The sequence below is a fragment of the Haliaeetus leucocephalus genome, unplaced genomic scaffold, assembly GCF_000737465.1.
Source record: "Haliaeetus leucocephalus isolate CR32 unplaced genomic scaffold, Haliaeetus_leucocephalus-4.0 Scaffold206, whole genome shotgun sequence".
Lineage (NCBI taxonomy): Eukaryota > Metazoa > Chordata > Aves > Accipitriformes > Accipitridae > Haliaeetus > Haliaeetus leucocephalus.
Window position 1 is genome coordinate 5,460,395 of NW_010972642.1, and position 19,239 is coordinate 5,479,633.

The 19,239-nt window shown below is 40.6% G+C and overlaps 1 protein-coding gene across 17 annotated transcripts in view; it reads right to left on the bottom strand.

Moving 5' to 3' along the window:
- Positions 1-19,239, bottom strand: part of CACNA1C (calcium channel, voltage-dependent, L type, alpha 1C subunit) — a 409,208-nt gene that overhangs the window by 183,144 nt on the left and 206,825 nt on the right. For all 17 annotated transcript variants that reach the window (XM_010566185.1, XM_010566178.1, XM_010566184.1 and 14 more), the window contains exons 3-4: positions 13,811-13,950; positions 5,944-6,083 (exon numbers count right to left, since the gene is read on the bottom strand). In XM_010566185.1, the coding sequence (XP_010564487.1) occupies positions 5,944-6,083; positions 13,811-13,950 (280 nt within the window). The remainder of the gene's footprint in view (positions 1-5,943; positions 6,084-13,810; positions 13,951-19,239) is intronic.

Consider the following 19,239-nt stretch of genomic DNA (forward strand, 5'->3'; position numbering starts at 1 on the left):
AAGCGGGGTGGGGAGGGGGGAAGAAAAATTGACAGTCTTGGAGTTAAGAACAATCCTAATTGGGAAATTTAGACAATAGCCTAAACACCTTGTAAGCATGGATGTGGCATCATATATACACACCTGAATGGCTCAGATCTATCAGGACATTGCAAGTAAAGACAGGATACTTTCCTACATACTACAAAGTTCAAAGAAACAATCTGATTAATGCCAGAGAGTTTGGGATAAGGATGGAAGAAGGCTGTGGTAATGAGAAAACACTGCAATGAATATAGGGTAGAGAACATTGCTGAGCCTGAGAAAGCATTGTTAAGTTTTAATAGAGAAGAGCATTTCATGGCAAATGAGAACCAACTGTAATGAGACAGACCAAAATCTAAAAATGTCTAAATTTTTCATTCACCTTGTCTGAAGGTGCCCAATTCTCACATGAACTCAGAGCAATCATGGACTTAACAGCAGCATCATTCCAAAATTTTAGTTGCTCTAGTTATTTAAATACATGTAAAGGTAGTCATCTATAGGCATTCATACATGAAAATCCTGGTCTTACTTCATTTTAACTAAAAAAATATACAAGCCAGTTCCATGCTGTTGTTTCACTGACAGAAGGACATTGCACTATCATGAGGAGGGTCTGGCTTACGTTCTTTTGCTCATACCCTCTGTTTCCTAGTTATGTGATTATTGCATCTCCAGTAGACCATGTAAGTACTAGTGCTAGAGGCCCACCTACACTGCCTTTGAGTAACTCTTTCCTGTAGGAGACTCCAGGGAAGCTTGAGCACATCACAGGCTTAGCTTTTTGTGGTTTTTTTTTAAAGAAAGAAAAGAAAAAATATGACAAATTTTTGTCCTAGTGGAACAGTCGAGTTTTCTCTCTAGCTTTGGTAAGGAGATCATGGTTTTCTGCCCACATAAATCTGGGTAGTCAGCAGAGGATCTCATTGAAAATACAAACATAGAGCACAACATCTACTCAAATTATATGGCTTTCAAGCTATCTAGAAGAGCTTGTAAATTAAGTTTGGCAGATATCAGATAGGCAATAACTAGTGGCAACAATGTAGTTACATGAAGATGAAGTACAACGTGAAGAGGATGAACAGAATGTTATGAGGTGGTATAATTGAGCAGCATGAATAAAGGTGATAGAAATGGAATTTAATAAGTCAAATGGGTGTAAGTTAGCATGCGTAGGAGTAACTGATTGCCCTTTCCAATAGTGAGGAGTGATTTTCTTTTTTAATTGGATCATACTTCTTCATTGCTGAATTGGATGCTTCTTTTTGCCCTTCTCAAGCACAAAATGTTTAAAACAAGTTTTAAAATATGTAATAATGTAAAATGGAGATAGAAGAGTAATAACAGAAAACTCTTAACACAAAAGGGCAGACTTGATTCTGTCCATAGAAAGCTTTGCAATGCTTTACACTCCTGCCAAAGGAGATACTGGGTAATGGTTTCCAAGATACTAAAGTGATTAAGTTTTGGTATACATGTTGATTTTGCACTTGTCTACTTATGTCCATCAAGGGAATTGTTTTCCTTCTCTCTCCTTTCTCAAACCAATATATTGATCTTAATGCCACATTAAGATGGGTGCTTTAATGCCCATATGACTTTTTTTTACAAGGAGACTGCTTTGGTACACCAGCAGTAAAGTTATTTCAGCAACTGAAATAAAGTATGCACTACAAGAATTATGTTAGTATGCTGTAACAGAATAGTTGAACAGTGAAGTCTGGCCTGTCTATCAATGAGATAAAGTACTTATGTCTAATTTTCAGAAGTGACTTACCCGTGTGAAACCTAAATCATCCATCTGCTTTTGAAAATATTCACCATTAATTTACAAGTTAATGCCAGGCTAAGTAGACTGGAAGCGGATCATTTTTCCAGAAGCAGTATGACTTTATAAAGAGTTAGAAATTAAAAAAAAATAATAATAAAAAAAAGAGTTTGCTTAATTATTTCTTTGAAATTTTATTTTGTTCAGAAAGCAACTGTCGGCACTGCGATGAGAGCTGTGGGAAGTATCTAATCTACTGCTCTGCCATGCACCTCACATAGTTACAGCAAAACCTGTACCTCTCACTCCAAAAAAAGTTTTCAGGAAAGGAACTCAAATTACTTTTTTTTTTTTAACAAAACAAAACAAAACAAAACCCAAAACAACACAAGCAATCCCTATTGCACTGCCTGGAAATGTGTAAATACTTAATACCAATTTTTGAAGGTGTAATGGGGACCCAAAGACATTAAAATCAGTGCCTTTGAAGGCTTCTCCCATGATGCTACAATAGTTTTTGTCATGCGGGTAAAAAATGTCTGTCTCCTCTTTTAAGTAAAATGTCTATCTCCTTCCTTATCACAAGTGGTCTAGTGAATGTCCATATAACTACAAAGAATAAAAATATCATCTATTCTCTTAAAGATTATGAAATACTTATGTGCCCATCACAGTCATCCAGACATAGTCCTCAGGCTTTGTTGAATTCATGACCTCAAACCCTTTTGATTTTAGGAGGCACTAAAGTAATTTGGGGTCTGGGACAGTTCAATCCTAACAAAGATTTTCAAAGGTACCTTTGCTTGTCTTCCTGTGGGTGAACCAACTTTGCTTGCAGATGAACCACTTCCTGCGCTGAACAGTCCCTGAATTCTTTGCTGAGACGTTTTCTGGCAAGAGACAGCCAAGTCCCAGGAACAAAGCATGGATGAGACTTAGAGAGAGTGGTTTCTCTGCTCTGAGGCTAACATCCTCTGTCCATCTATCTGAAGCTTTCAGATACCCATATTGACCCAGGTGTCTAGCACTGGTAGCCAATATGAGGCATACAGAGTTAGAAGCCACTTCTGAAAGTGTTACACCTTGAACTTTTGCTTCAGTCTCTCCATCTGCAAAATGCAGACACCAGTAATTTACTTTAGAGGGCAATTAATATGTTTTTCCCCTACTTCTAATCATACTTATGTGCAAATGCTCTATATTCTGAAACAGGTCTTTAAATTCTCAAACCTGAATACAAAAGGTGTCCCTCTTAAATTGGATTATTTCCTATGGATTGACCCAGAGAGAAAAAAATCCATGCAAACTCCTTTTGACTCGGAAAAACCGATTCTATGCGGCAAGCCAACGTCTTGCAGACAACCTATTTCCCAACTCCAATCCTGATGAGTTTAAGATTTGCATGCAAAAATTTACCAAGTTCTTCATAAATTTGGTTTATAAGAATCATTGTGCTTTACACTTTTTTTTCCAAATAGCGGTAGTTAGACATGGACCTCAAGCCAAGCAGCAGATGTTGGGCTTTCCATGCAGAAGGCGGCTGCCAATGACCCAGAGGATCCCCTCTTACTAATGAGATGCTGCTTTCATACACTTACAGAGTCTGTTAAGTGAGAATAAATTGCAGTGCATGCCACATTCATGTAATTTTAGGACAAATCTGTGCAGGTTGTCTCCTCACAGTGGAAAAGTCTACTGCATTTTGGAAGGGGAAGGAAGCAAAAGGCTTTTCTTTATGGATGGCAAAACACAGCAAGTGCAATGTTGGTAACTCACCCACTGGTGATTATGATGTCTCAGGGACAGAACCAGAATGGGACGCAGAGATTTGACTTCTAAACCCCTGCACTAACTTATTATGTAATAACGTAATCTTGTAATGTACTATTTATGGTTGGCTTAGGCAATCTTACCTAAAAGGCCTCATGAGAAAAGTTACACTCCAATACATATAGATGTGATAAAATCTATCTAGGCTAATCAACAGGCATTTGTACAATTAAAAAATGCCCAGTGAAGGTTGAGGCCATATTAGCTACAGACCCCAGCAGGCTTTCTGAAAGCAACACCAGCCCCAAAGAAGCCTGGTTCAATAAATATGTCCCTAGTCAGAACCATAAAGACTAATACAGGCTGTCTGTCAGATCAAGTTGATGGTTTGCCTGCTTCACACTGGACTGGCATTTCATTGTCTAGACCAAATGTTTGGTAGCATGCACCAGGCTCCCTGGCTCTGTTCTGGTGCAAATTAAATAATTCTCTCGATAAGAAAACCCGCAAATGGACTATTAGTTAGTCTACACTGGGGTCAAGATCATATATGCATATGGATATGAACTGTGTCAGATTTGGCTCCCTCAGCTTCCTCTAGTTCTCTAAGAGCACTGGTCAAGAGACTCGAACAGTAGTAACAAAACACCTTTCTCTCAGGGAACACATGTTGTTCTCCAAAACAGCAAGAACTATAAGCACAGTTAAGCTCAGCCTATGTCAGAACAACTCTTAGAACATGTCCCAGCATAAGCAGCATCTCACCAAAAACACTCCAGTTCACAGATGTTTAAATTTGAGTACCTTCCCCTTTACCATACAGTGGGCACGCAACCAGAAAGTGTCAAAAGACTTAGATCAGAGAAGGACTAGGAAAGAACAACCAACCCTTAATTTACAGCCATGAATTAAGTGGTGGGTGCCAGTGCAGACTGAAGACCACAGACAGAATACTCTTTATGAGACAAATCTGGCAGAAAGAAGAGCTGTATTCTGCAAGGACTGAAGGCTGTCTGCATGAAACAACCCACTGCAGTAATTCCTAACAGAGGTGGCATGAATAGTGGATGTTCATTCTGTATCAGAGGGGAAGTTCCTTAGTTGCCCAATAGACAGCATTTACTTCTCAGTATTTTCTACTCACCAAATGATGCCCAAAGTAACCCCAAGTTGGGCACAAGCTGAGGCCTTGCAGACAGTTTAGCAAGCATGGCTTTTTATAAGACCAAATAGTAGAACTGTCCATTGCCTCAGTATTTTTTGCTTTTATCAGTGCTTCAGCTCTTTCCACAGAGATTCTTACCTTTCATTTAAAAAGTTTCTACCCTTTATGGTTGTGGAGAAAAGCCTGCAAACATGGTTCTAATATAACCTAGTGGGTCAGAAAACAAGCCAAAGAAAAAAACCTCACACTTATTTTTCCTAACAACTAAATTATGATTTTTAAGCTGATGTCACAGAGTTTATGGTAACTTGACTCAAGGTTTTTGAATGACTAAGGTTAGAAGTACTTTAAGATATCAAACTAGCAACCTCCCCAAACAAAATAAACAAAGCTCTCTCCACAGCTATTCCAGAGAAGATTAACTCCTTTCCTGCCAGCTACATCTCTCATTGCTATAAACATGGAAAGCAATGACAGCTTTCAACTAAGTCTCTCTCCAAAAGGCCAGTAGGTCCTGCCTATAACAAACTCTCAAGCCAAGTGATATAATCCTCCCACACTGTGATGTCCATATTCCACCTCCACAATAGAATTACCAGACTTCCAGTTACTCATACCTTCATTGTAAATAAGAAAATGGATGTTAGACTATCAAAAGGCACTTGAGGACTTTCTCAGAGACATTATAAATAATTTAAGCAAATAAGACTAACAAAGAACATGACTGTGTCATTACCCTATGTCTTGTTGGTTCTAGATTGTTCCCAGTGCTCTTGATCAGAACATCGTGTGTGAAGAAGAAAATGCAATTTTAATGAAAAAGCTCCTCTCCCTCCAAAATCAACACAAATGGCCATACAGCATTTCCATCAAGATCAAGTATTTATAATATCAACAATACACTATGACTTTACAATTATCTAAAGGATCTTTTACTTGAAATCATGAAGATCTTGAATCTCCCACTTTCAGTTTATAAAGGTTGCACAATCAGATTCACATACCATGAAACTTCCATTCCCCTTCAGCTCTGTTTTGGTCATCCTTTGTTTAATATCACATTTATCATGGATACATTAATTTGAAAAAAGGCCTCCCACACACATCAAAAATAATCTGCATCACGCTCTATCTTCAAAATTGTTACACAGATTACTCCTGCCCCATGACACACCACAGACATACATAAAAGAAAAACAATGATGTTACTTACTAGGTACTCCAGACACCAGCCGTAACGGACGTAATACTCGGAAAGCCCGCAGTGCTTTAACATCGAATCCGGCACCTTTTCCTCCTATTGAATTCCCCCCATCTGCTTTGGTTGCTTGTTCTAAAATTGCACTAAAAAGCCTGCAAAAAGAAAGAGGAAACAATCTGTAGGCAGACAGCAAGGCTTGGGCTAAACAGGAACAGAGATCATCATCATCATATCACCCAAACTATCTCACAGACCTGTGAAGAGTGTCACACATCTCAGTCGACATTCACATATGGTGGAGGAGAGACAGACTCTTCCCATATGCAATAGCTTAATGGTGATGTCTATACCATTTGCAATACACTTTGTTTCTGGAGCAGACATAAACACGACATACTCCTTCAGCCTAATGGCTTCTTACAGCCAGCTACGGACTACCACAGCGACCAGCCTGCCTGGTAGCACGTGGATGTGTGGTCCCTGCCGTGTGTGCTGGGGCTTGCCGGGTGCTTCAAAATGGCCTTTCTGGCAATGCCTTGTGCTGAATTTAAAGGGTCACCAACAGCAGAGTACGTGGGTCAGATTCTGAAGGCAGCCTTCAGGCTGTCCTTACCAGGCAGTCGGGACTTACTTAGCGGGCGGAAAGGCAAGAAAGCACAAATTTTAGGTTTTGCCCTTTCTGCTGCCAATACTTTGCTGCCTTTATTAACCAACAATCCACCATGGAGAAAAAAATCATCATCCATAATTAATCCAATCATGAATTATCTGTCACCCATTTTACAAGGAATTGAGATTCACCAAGGTCACTGCAGGCAGAACTTGGTGTAAAACTCAGGGATCTTTCAAGGTGCCAATTTTTAGATAAGGGAATATGCTTAGATTATGTGCTTGTGTATCCATTTGTAAATTCCCTGACGCATTGGCTAGGGAAAGTGCAAAACTGTAGGAGTCTTATTATTAGAATGTTTTATTATACCAGTCTTAATGTTTTATCTTGGCTAGTTAGGAGTAGCTGCTTTAAGGAGAAGATGTTTCACTTGGAACGCATTTGAAAAGGCAGAGCAAGGAAGAAAAGACAATGTACTTCTGTGAAAGAGCTGAAGGCTCACCCTATGTGTTAATAAGAACTTGATTTAATAAATTAGCTTTCAGGAAGCAGCTTCCATTTTTCTGGTAAAACATTAGTACCTTTGGGGGAGGACAGATTCCTCATGAATTTGCTAATGACATTGCTTTCAGCCTTAAAGTCATCAGCTTGAACCCAGCCAAATTCAGTAGAGGTTAAAAGCTGTTCCAGTCTAAATGGATGTTTGGCGCTCAGTAGAAAATGCTTGCCTGTGAGTGGCAGAGACCCCTTGGCCCTTAGCTTGCCATGGAGGTACCAGAGGTAACTTTAAAGAAGCTGCCTGGGATGCCAGAAACAGCCTAGTTGGAGTGGCTGGGATTCAGCACTGGCTGATTTCTCTCTCAGACTTTGCAGACTGCAGTGCCTCTGTCAGGTTCTCATCTATACGCCCTGACTGGCATATTCCACAGAGAGCCCCCAAACTGCATATCAAGCAGAGGCTGCGCTGCCTGATTGCTTTGCAAGGAGCTCCAATCCCTGCAGTCCACCGTTAAAACTTACTGATAGAGCCAACAAACAGAGAGAGCTTGCCCTAGATAGAAAAAGAAGGATTCATTTACTGAAGCATCTAAGCCAACACATTTCCCCAGCACTAAATCCGCACAAAAACATGGATTAGGGGAGTGCAAATGCGAAATTAGATTCTTAAGCAGTTTTCAAAAAAAATTCATATAAAGAGTCTTATAAAACTTGTCAGCTGTGACTGAGGAACTCCTAACTGGATCTATTCAAAGCCTCAACTTCAAGCACTGCAGAAAGATTTAACAACTAGGTAACAAGCGTGGGAAAAACTGTGTGTGCCGAGGTTGGATGCTGAGTTTGTAGGTGTTGCAGACTGAGAAGCAGGATGCAGAGAAGACAAAAACAGAGCCTATGAGAAATACTGCATTGACTACAGATATCACAGAGAGAGATAAACAAGGGCTGATGCAAAGAACATGAATTATTGGAATGTATGTATTACTTGAGCTGTGTACACAAATTACACAGTTGCAATTTTCTGCTGGTCTTCATAATAGAAACGCTGTAGGTCAAATTTGGCCTAATGTATTTTCAGTAAGCTAGTGATTAAGCTCTAGAAATATGCCCTATTTCTTATTCAAACGTTTCTATCTTCCTAGTCAACAGAATTCCCATACTAGATGATGAGTGACATACCTATACAACAGTCCCAGTCTCCTGGGATCCTCTGGAGGAAAAAGAATTCACTGCAAAAGGTTTCTTACGCTGCTTTTCAGCTCTCTTGCAATGCTGAAGACAAGAAATCTCAAGGAACTCTGAGTCAGCAACTATACAAAACTGAAAGTCCATTCTCCCGGTCCCCATTATCACTGGCCCCATGTTTTACCAAACAGCAGCTCTTGGCAGCTGGCACCAAAGGCATTTCTCTTGCCACCCATGCAATGGACAAACCATGAGCTGCTCTAGATTTCTGCATTCTAGGAAAAGCTATACACGGCTTAAATTAATTCAAGAGGAGCAGAAACTTGACCAGTAGGATGGCTACTCCATTGGAGCTAGAATGTGCCTTCCCAGACTAATGCAGCTACACTGCAGGCCAGTTGGCCCTGTTTGTGTGCTCCAGCATTGATGTGCCAACCATGCTCTCTTGAGGTACCCACAGTCATCTGCCTACTGTACTTCTGGAATAATTTGCAGTAATTCCTGCTGCTCCTTATTTACAAACCTATGTTTAAACTTGAATTGCATTATTCCTGCTAATCCTCCTCTAAGGCATTTATTCCATGCTTAATATCTCTCCCTGTACTAATTCTGCTTTTTACTAATGCAATACAACTTTTTATTTCTCTCATTTATGTCACTCTCTCTCCTTTTTGTATTGGGGTCTAGACTGTGCCCAATCTGGCGTACTGAATCTCTACTCCACTCCTCAAATTTATAGTACATCTTGCCAATCCTACTTCATCGTCCCTATTGCCTCCTGAGTTAGGGCATGGGCAAATATCTATGACTCAGAGGCTACAACTACCACATGCTTTTTTGGCTGTAACTCATTATGACCCAGAGGGGAGGAAAAAAATAAAATAATAAAATGTCCTGTTCAGAAATAGCACCAATGATAAGACACAGAAGAAACGTAAGGCTTCTGACAGCCCCTGCCATTATCCTCTAATTACGAAAAAACCCCACAACCCATATTCAGTTTGTAGTTTCTATGAGCTCTACAGACTTTCTAGTTTTTCAGCTAATTGTTTTCCAATCCTACAAAAGATGGATAGATGTTAAGCTACTGATACAAAACAGGAGGCCAGAGTCCTTCTACCTGTATTTACATGGGAAAATCTGCTCTTTGCTGAAAACCTCTGGGAAAAGCTTACAGAGGGTATGGTGGAGCGAGGTGCAGTTCTTGCCTTCTCTTCTCAGTAGGTGAGTTAGCTGAAATGTATGCTCCAAGCATGGTGTAAGAACACTGCTGACAGAGAAATCAAAGTCTGGATGGTATAAAAACGCGAGAGGGCTAATCTCTTGTGGCCACTGAAAACCTCACCATTTAAAAAAATAAATAAATACAGAAATCAATTTTATTTCCTTCCAGCTAACTACTTTCCACCAGCCTAAATTCATGCCCCATTTTCATTTGGAGATAGTACTTTCCACTGATGAAGCACAATTAACAGCATCTTGAGTTCTGAATTTCACTTGTGGCATGACTACACCTAAACTAATTTAATTTGACACACATGAACTATAAAGCAGAAAATAAATTTCTGTCACACACATGCATGTATGGACACATTCCACTTTTTTATTTTTACATTTACTTGTGAGGTATGAAGCTAGCCTCACTGTTTTTCTTTCTTATATTTTTTCTGTTTCCCTTTTGACATCTGAAATATCAAAAATGTTTTCACTTTGCTAGATGACCCCAAGAGCAGCATGATAAGGCTGTAACCTGCTCTACAGCTCTTCATCTCTTCCTCTGTGGGGAGGGCGCACTGATTTTTATAACATAAAAAAAGAACTTGTCAAGGGCCTTCAGAATGTAAAGAGAAAACAGAAGGCTTGGTATTTCTAAGGCCAAAAATCAGCAGAAAAACAGCTGAAAGAATCCTCATAGGTATAAAGAAATAGTAAAGTACAATGATTTTTTTTTCACAACGTTTTACAGTTCACCTCTGATTTGTGAGTGTGAAAGTGTTTGGGTCTGCCCTTTAGAAACTCCCCACAGGTCTTCAGAAAGAGATATACTGTGACCACATTTTCCAGTCTGCTTTGAATTTCAGATCCTTCCCAAATACCTTCACCTGCTTACCTTCCCAAGTAAGACTGCCTTTCAAATTATGACACCTTTTTTTCTGGCAGAAGCTATATGTCCTTGGAGAATAACTGTGCTTAGCAGACAAACCACAGCACTTCCAGGAAAGACAGATATTCTTCTAGCACAACATTGTCAAGTTAGCCTTCTCTCAAGAGAAATTTCCTTCAACAGCCTAATATTAAAGGACATCACTATTATATCTGTAAGTTCTAATGTTTTCCAAAAGAGGAACAGTAAAACTTAAGGAAGTAGGAAACAATTTGACTAATCATTAGTGTTTGTGGGTTGTGCCTCATTAGGCATCTTACAGGTGCGATCTCTACTCTTAACTAATAATGTTCTTATCCACAGAGCCTCTGACTGATACCCTCATACAGACATTTTTCTTCAAAGCAGCATTTAATGGTGCTGCTATAGCAGGGTCACGGACTATTTAAAGATAAGCTAGAATCAAGCTTTAAAAGACTTAGCTGGTGAATAAGCAGATCTCCCACACTGCAAGAATGATAAGCTGTTACAAGCCTACAGGTCTAAAGTGCATCCTTTCTCCAGAAAATGTAGCAGTCGTGTTCAGTGCTCCCCTCTGCTGCTGCTGCGTATTCCTATGGCCTTGTTAGAACCACTGACTCTAAAATCCCTTTGGATACCAGGGGACCTATCTTCAGAAGGCAGGGCAAAGCATGCAGGTGCATTGTTACAAATTTTTTTTATAGAAACTGAGCCTTCCCTCTACAATTTATGCTTGGTCCTACACATGTCCATTTTCCTCTTACTCTATTGACTTGTATGTTTTAACATAAATTGAGCCAGTTCTGCTGTATTATCTCTTCAAGATACAGGTGGTAAGCAGTGTATGCTAGGTGGATTTAGAGACAAACAAAGGATCTAAAACCTGTCTTGGTTTTTTCTCCTTTAACTTCTAACAGTACTTGAAGAAGTATTTTCCATCTAGCCTTTCTATTTTATGTAGCAAGGACGATCATCCTTGAAAATGAAGATGATTCCTAAGGCAGAACAAGCACGAATGGCAATTACCACAGTTGTTTGGGGACTTGATGCTTCTGGTATGAGTCCCACACCATCCTTTGCCCCACATAGTAAATAAATGCCTCTGTCCAGTGCTACAGCTGTGTCCAAATTACTCAGCTTTCTCCAATAGCTCCATCAATAGGCAGAAAAAGACACCACAAGGAAACGTTACCAGCACTTGCTTTCTTCCTCCTCTCTCTCTCCCTTTAGAATTTATTTTAAACCTTTTCCATAGGACTTCCTCCTTGACAAAATATTCAAATACACTGAAATTTAAACATAATGTCATTGAGGGGTTTCAGACAGAGCCTAGGAAAAGAAGACAGGGCAGAACAGTAACAGATGGTACCACCACGTAGATTTTGCAGAGCGGTTATGGAGAGAAAAAGCAGTGCACCAGCATAGGCTGTGGTACTGTATGAGTGAGTTTAAACAGATAAACATCAAAGGAACCCATCTGGCCTTGAAGTGGAATCTGTCACTTGAGATTGTTACTATTTAACAGAGACCTTGGGGTCTTGGCTGTGTTTATTATACTCATGTAATCCCTCCCCAGTTACATTTTTTGTTTGCCATCTAGTGACTGAGAGCTGCTGGAGGCAAGAGCAGATAGAAGAGCTGAGAGCTGCAGCTTCTGTCAGTGGCAAGGGAATTAATTTTACTCTGAATATCATCTTGCTGATTAACTGCCCTCGTAGGAAAATTGAAAAGGACTGTACTTAAACTAGATATAATGCTGCCCTGTGATTTCTGGAGCTCTGCTCTTTTGCGTTCCAATGGAAGAAGAAGAGGTAACATGTCCTCTTTAAAAAGTCTCTTTCTCATAAAAATGAAAAGGGAATAATCACATTCACAGGACTTTTGTTCTCCAATCTTTCTTCAACTTAAGCAGCAATTCCCAAGCAGGTGAGATATCTGAGGGCATTCAAAGGCAGAACCAGCTACAGAACTGGACATCAATGCCAGGGTAGGGGCTGGGGATTTTCTGACTTCCGATTACTAATTTGCTGTTGGATCCTCTGGCTGCAGGTAGGAATGAAGGAGAAAAACAATTGGGCAGCACTGCCATAAAGAGAAGCGTTATGCCCATGTGGAGGTAGAGAGGTCTTGGGACTAAGAATAGGTTCCAGCTTGTCCTCCCTCCCCCTCACTGGGAATTCTCCTTCCACCCATTTTTCCCCATGATGACAGAAAGTGGGAGGGATTGGGTGGCACACAGCAGTTTGCTGATGTAATTTTGGGGGGCCACCACAAAAATGGTCAAGGAGCTAGATAGACTTTGATTTGGGGCAGAAATTATGAGGGGGTTTTGATGACTGAGAGCATCCCTTTTGACATTTTCCCTATGAACTGATGCGGGGTTTCCTTGGTAAAGAGGTGAAAAGACTGCAAGTTTTTGTGGGCGATGAAACTCTAACAATGGAGTGGTGGGAGGATGGGACAAATTACTTAAGCAAAGAAATACTTGTTCTCTTTGTCTTCAGGCATAGTTTATCCTTCACCTCTTCCCTTCAACAACCACAATTCAAACCCCTTGCTTATCTCTTACCCTTAGGAAGAAAAAGCAGAAGGTGTTTTACATTGCTTTTATTCGAATGAATTAAATGCCAAGCTTGAACAACATGGAGAGGAATAAGGGGATTAGAAAGGTTGCAGCTCAAAGTGGAAATTTGATCTACAATAGAAAAATTAGTCTTTAAAAAGGTTAAAACATTAAAAGGGTTAAAAATCAAGTGTGGAAATCACCAGCAGAACAGTGCAATTGAACTGAAGAACACATTTTTATTTGTAAGTATGAAAACATGGGATTTAAATTTTTCATCCAACTTTGAGAATAAGAAAGAGTAAAAGTTCACAAGATGGCAGAATTTATTCGTCATCCAACTCTAATCTTAATTAAAGGATCCCACCTAGATTTTTTTTTTAAATATTCATACAGATTTACAAGGGATTTTCTTCCAATTAAGCATATTCAGGCATTTGACTTTGTCCAACAGCCTTGCACTGCTTCCTCTTTTTATCCTGTTCCCAAAAAGCAGTTTAATTTCCATGTCTTGCAAACCATTAAAAGCCTTGGAAAAGGCTAAGCAGCAAGGGATACCACACAGAAAATGTACATCAACTGATTGTCAATCCTTAATCTTTACCCCAAGGTAAATCATTGCTACACACTGAAATTAGCATGAATCAAGTTATACCTGCAGAAGACCAGTGAGTTAACTATCTTTTTAGGTTACACAATAAAACTTGGTAAAATGTGGAACCTGTAGGGGGGCTAACACAGGAGGAACAAATGGTGGTTGTAGGAGGAACATGATGGGCAGCAGCCTCTAACATCACCCATACGTAATGTACCAAGCATTCACCCACCCTCATGCTCCCAAGGGTTGCCAGTATCCCCACGTGTGCAGTGCATTCAAAGACAAAATGTCGGTACTCACCCTACTACCACAATTATAAAATCTAGTAAATTCCAGCCATTGCGGAGGTAAGCGTTGGGGTGAAAGAGAAGTCCATATGCTATTACTTTTAAAAATGCTTCCACTGTAAAAATTATGAGAAAGAGATACTCCACTCGTTCCTGGGGAAGATAAGAGAACAAGAGAGACAATGGTTAGTGCAAGTGACAAAGTGTGGATAAGGACGTTTTCTTCTGTCACAGTCCGCCCAGGTAGCCTCCAACTCACTGCCTAGCCAGTTAGGTACATTTAACATGCACGGCTTGCCAGAGAGCTTTTCTCCTCAGACTTGCATAGTCTGCAGCCAGTTTGACAGGACAGTAGCAGTACATTTTGGTTAGGCTCTGAAATTTGCTGCCCTTGCTTTTGGCAGGGTCTAACCACTGCATAAGCCTGTACAAAGGAGGAGGGGAGAGGGTCAACAGGCACGTTCTAGCACTCAGCTTTCTACAGAGTACATTGCCAAATATTGTCAGAATGAGCTGCATCCAGTCCTTTTCTACCTCTGGAGAGGAAATATTGCTGGATGCAATGCTGTGGAGAGAGATGGGGAGAAATAAAGAGAGGGGCCCACCTGAGACTGATGCATGTGTCAAACTGTACCTTCTTTGGGATTCCCTTTTCTGTTGCTAGGGAATAGGTAGGCTGGATATTGGTGGTAAACGATTTACAGATCAAGCTGACTAATGCTAAAGGCTTTTAGTAATTTCATCAGAAATGTATATGTCTCCATGAAATACAGGCTGCAATTAAGCATATCCAAACAAAGTCACTTCCAGTGACAGTACAGCCTGATTCAGGACAAGCAAGCGGGCTTTTGGAGTCAGTATGCAGGCTCACTCTCTCTCATCTCTGGTGTTTTTAGCCCCAGTATGGAATATGAATAGCAGTGTTGCAGAAATGGTAGGGACCTCCACCTAAGTAGGAGGGAAACTGCAGCATTAGGTAATCACTACAAAAGTGCTGCGTGGCAAGCTGAGTGGGAAATAAGTGTGTGAAAACTAGATGACAGCAAAAGGAGATTAGGTCCCTACAAGGTCAAACTACAAAGTTATTAAAAGTTCACATTAAAGAAATAAAAATTTGAGATAAATACAAATTAAAACATCCTAGGCATTCCTGGTCATATCTTACAGGGTACCCAGCAAGACAATCAGGCAGGTTACTACTTTATTTTTCTTTTCAGCTCCAAACTGCAATTGCCCTGTTCCTCTGTCCAGTTGAGTGCATGTATGACACTTTTATGTGATACAGCAATACAAAATGTGCAGGATTACAAAAAAATCATTCCATCATTTGACAGCTGCCCATGTGAACATCTTCCATTCATCTCCAGGTAATTAACAACTCACTAGCAACCCATTCATCAAAAAAAGGCAACTGCATGTTTACATTAATGTGTTATTTTACACAACTGAGAAATCCCATCTGGCAGTAGCAAGTACACGTTTGTGCTTTAAAATATTACTGTTTTCCCTCAGACAATGCTTTCATAATGCCTGTAGTATTCCCCAATACTTAGTACAGGGAATACCTAAAAAAGAAAAAGTATCATTCTGCAGTTATCTGACCCAGTCGTAAAGCTTTTGAATGGGCCCACAGCACAGAATTTGTTCATTGTTGTCCCAGATGGAGACAGGTCAGCACACTAAGGATTTCCCTCCCCTTGAGCTCAGAGAAGCAAACAACAGCATACAACACTAGTGACTACTATGTCCCCAGCTCTACAAATAGTAAGTGCATTATTTTATTTAGTACAGAAATTGGCACATAAATGCTAACAGCCAGGAGCCCAGCTAGGGGCTTGGCCACAGAAAAGAGCTCCATAATGGCTTGCACACTCCTAGAAGGGACTAACCTGGCAGCCCTTCTCCTTCCACTGCTGCTGACAACAGAATGGGTACTAATTGATGTACAAATCATAGTCAGACAGACCCAAAAAATCAAGCTCTATGCACATACTTGTCAAGTAAGACAAGCTGTCACGAAACCTCTTAAAAAAACAAACAAAAAACCCAACAAAAAACCAAACCACAAAATGATTGTATGATGGGAAGTCTATGCAGTCTTTCTGATTGCCCTGCACCTTTGTGCTGCCACATGCCTCTATCAGCATCGCGCCAGGCCAGACGCAGTAGCTCTGCCTGGGAGGCGATGCCCTACCTCTGACAGCACAAGGTAAAGCCTGTGTAGAGGCTGGGTGAAGATGGAAATGGGCTCTCTGTGTGAAGAACCTGCCCTGAACCAAGAACGGGAGTAGGGAGTGTTGTGCGTGGGATGGACGTAGCCTCAATAGGGATGAATGAACATCTTTTAGGACAGAAACGAAAATTTCTCTTGCTGCAGCCCAGCCCATTAATGGGTCTCACTCCCTGTTTCAGCCAAGGGCTTTCCACAGTTGTGGGCAAGCTCTCTTTCCCTCCCACAAAAAGGGCCACAGTAGGTCCGAAACCACTCTCTCATTCAGACTACCTTTGAGGTTACGCTGTGCGCTCAATTCATCTGGCGTCCCACTCCATAAACAGAGACATGGGCTCATGGAGAAGTGCTGTAGGCCCTAATAGACAGCCTTCCCCTAAAACCTCTCTTGGCGGTCACAGCCTAGACTGATATCAAGAGGACGATGAGGACCCCACCCTCTCATTTAATAACTCCACGTCCAATTTGAAGCAGATCGGCAGAACAATTGATGAGGAAGGCCTAAAGCTGATCCCATGCCCAGTGATTTAACAGCAAGCACTGTCCTTCACCTCCGGGCGCCCTAGGACAAATGCTGCTGCCAGCTTTATCTGGCTTTATGCTTCTTCTGTGGCCACAGTGCTACGCAGGCCTGCCCAGCCAGAAGAGCCTTTCCACTCCATGAATTTCATTGAAATTCCTGTACTAATGCAATGAAAATCCAAGAAAGCAAATACTTGAGAAAATTCTGGAACAACTTTTTAAAAAAAAATATTTAATACTGCACAGAGCAGCCAGTATTTCAACAACTAACAAGTTCCATTTGGTTGGGTTTAGGAGCCTCATACCTTTTTTCCTCTAAAGATGCTTATGGGACTACAGAGTCCTGTTTTGTTATTGTAATAATGCTGTTTGTTGAACCATGTTATTGAAGTAATAATATGCCAAAATATTACACACACGCATATATATACCTATACATAGATATATGCATACGTACATATACAACCACAAGCTGTTTGAATAAATTCCTTACAATGCTGTGTCTAAGGTGGAAAGTTCCATAAAAAATAAAAATCTATAAAAGTCTCTGAAATGAACATAAGATACAGAATGCTAAGCAGAGGAGAGAGATTTTATGATCCTCTGCACTTAAATTAATGATTTCAGGATCTAAAACTGAAGCAAAAATCCTGCTGAGATTAAACAGTGCAGCTACTCCAAGACCATTTCAGGATGCTACTCCTGCTTAGACTCGAGAAGAATTTGAAAAGCCTACAAATTAATTTGTGTTCCCCTTTCTCCTTATACTATAAAACTCAAGAGCCTCCATGAACACAGCATAACTCAGTAATGACGTAGCATAACTGGGTTCCCAGGAACCTGGGTTGCAGTCCCAGTTCTGATGCCACCTTGCCTGGTGAACTCACAGACATGACTTAGCCACCCCCTGCCTCTAGGTTAGAAATGAGAGGAGGACCTGTTGCCATCAGCAGTCACAGAACAATTAATTTGCCTCTGTTAAATGGGCATTTACACTTCTGGCTGCTCATTTGAAGTTTTGCTCTCACAGGTTAGGCAGACTGGGCCCCAGTGTTTCAAGCTCCCACGGGGCATAGCACTGCAAAGTATCCATAACCCCCAGTCCTCTGAGAAGCCAATTTGGTGCCATTTTAAAAGAAACCAAGCTAGACAAATATTGGCATTTCTTTTTGAGAGGTCCCTGCTGACAGGGAGGGAGGGAAGGAGCTGCCCACTACCTTTGTGGGAGGGAAAGGAGAGAGCAACAGCATTGCCCCTTGAAACACAAATCCAAACCACAGCATCAAAAGAGAGGGAACTGACTTTGGAGCTGTGAGAAAGAGAGAACAGTATTTTTCTATTTGTGTCTTAGAAATGGGAACCCTGTTGATGTGGCTGAGATACATGAAGCGTATTGCAGGTTGCAGAATTACAAGGCAGGAGCTTCCTGCTTGGGCAATAGTGATGAAGATGTTTCAAAAACCACAGAAAGAAACCAACAATATATGAGTGGAAGAAGAGGAAGGACAAAAGTTTTAGAAAACTGGCCAGTCTCTGGAGTATACGCAGATGTTCTGGGACTGACTCTACCACTGGTTTTTTGAGTTTGTTTTGTTTTTTGTAGATACAGGACATAAGCATCAGTTACCCTAGCTAACAGATTAGCCAGCACTAACATTGCCAAGAAAAAGAACTGTACATCATCTTAGTCTTAATGAAGAAACAAACATTAACTTACTGTTAAGGCTGTAAGATATATTTCCAAAAGAGGATTACTGTATTAAGTACGAAACCCCTCTAATCCCTTATGCCTTCTGAAGACGTCATATGTTTGTTTTGTTTATAATTTTTAAACTGTACCTAATGACATCCTGCATTCATAAAAGGAGTCTGAAAACAGGAAATCCAAGGAAATTACCGTAGGGTGCCACAAGGCTTTTCTCCTGTCAGGAAAGGAGTGAGTAGACCACTGCTGTTTCTGAGAAATGGTCCTCAGAATGATTCACTGTATCTTGATCCTAGCTCTCCAAACCCCATCCACCCAGCAGCACTACTAGGTTATAACATTTTCTTTGCAAGAGTTACTCAAGGCTCAAATCACAGTCAGGTCCTCACATCTCATACGCCCCAGTCTGAAGAGTTTACAATCTAAAATTCAGTCACAAAAAGTTTTCTCAGACTTTGCTGTCTCGCTCTGCTTGCGCTCTGCTCAGTTTGTTACAGATCATGTTTCAAAAACTAGAGCTTATATATTTGAAGCAATGTGCAGCAAGCCCTGCACAGCTAGAACCTTTATGAAGCTGCCTGTTTGACCTTAGACCATGTTACGTCAGTGTCTGCATTATTATTCCCTAGTGCTTCCTTAAACATAAGAGAATACGTTTCTTCAGTAACGCAAATACTCAGTAGTCCAAGGAAAACAGCAGTATTTTAAGGACCTCTGTCATATAGGATGTTTTGGCATTAATTGCATAAATAGGCTCTGAAAGAAACAAGTCAGAGTGGAAGCATTCAGACTTTTTCCTAGTAGGGAAAACAATTTTTTCTGATGGGCAGTAAGGACACTAAACTACAGTGCTGGGAAAGATGGCCCAGAGACTTTATCAAAAAAGGTTCCATGTTTTTGGATTAAAAGTTATCATCACATCCGAGGTATGGATATCCTCATTGTGTAAATATGCTGACCTGGAGACTACTGTTAGCATTAATAA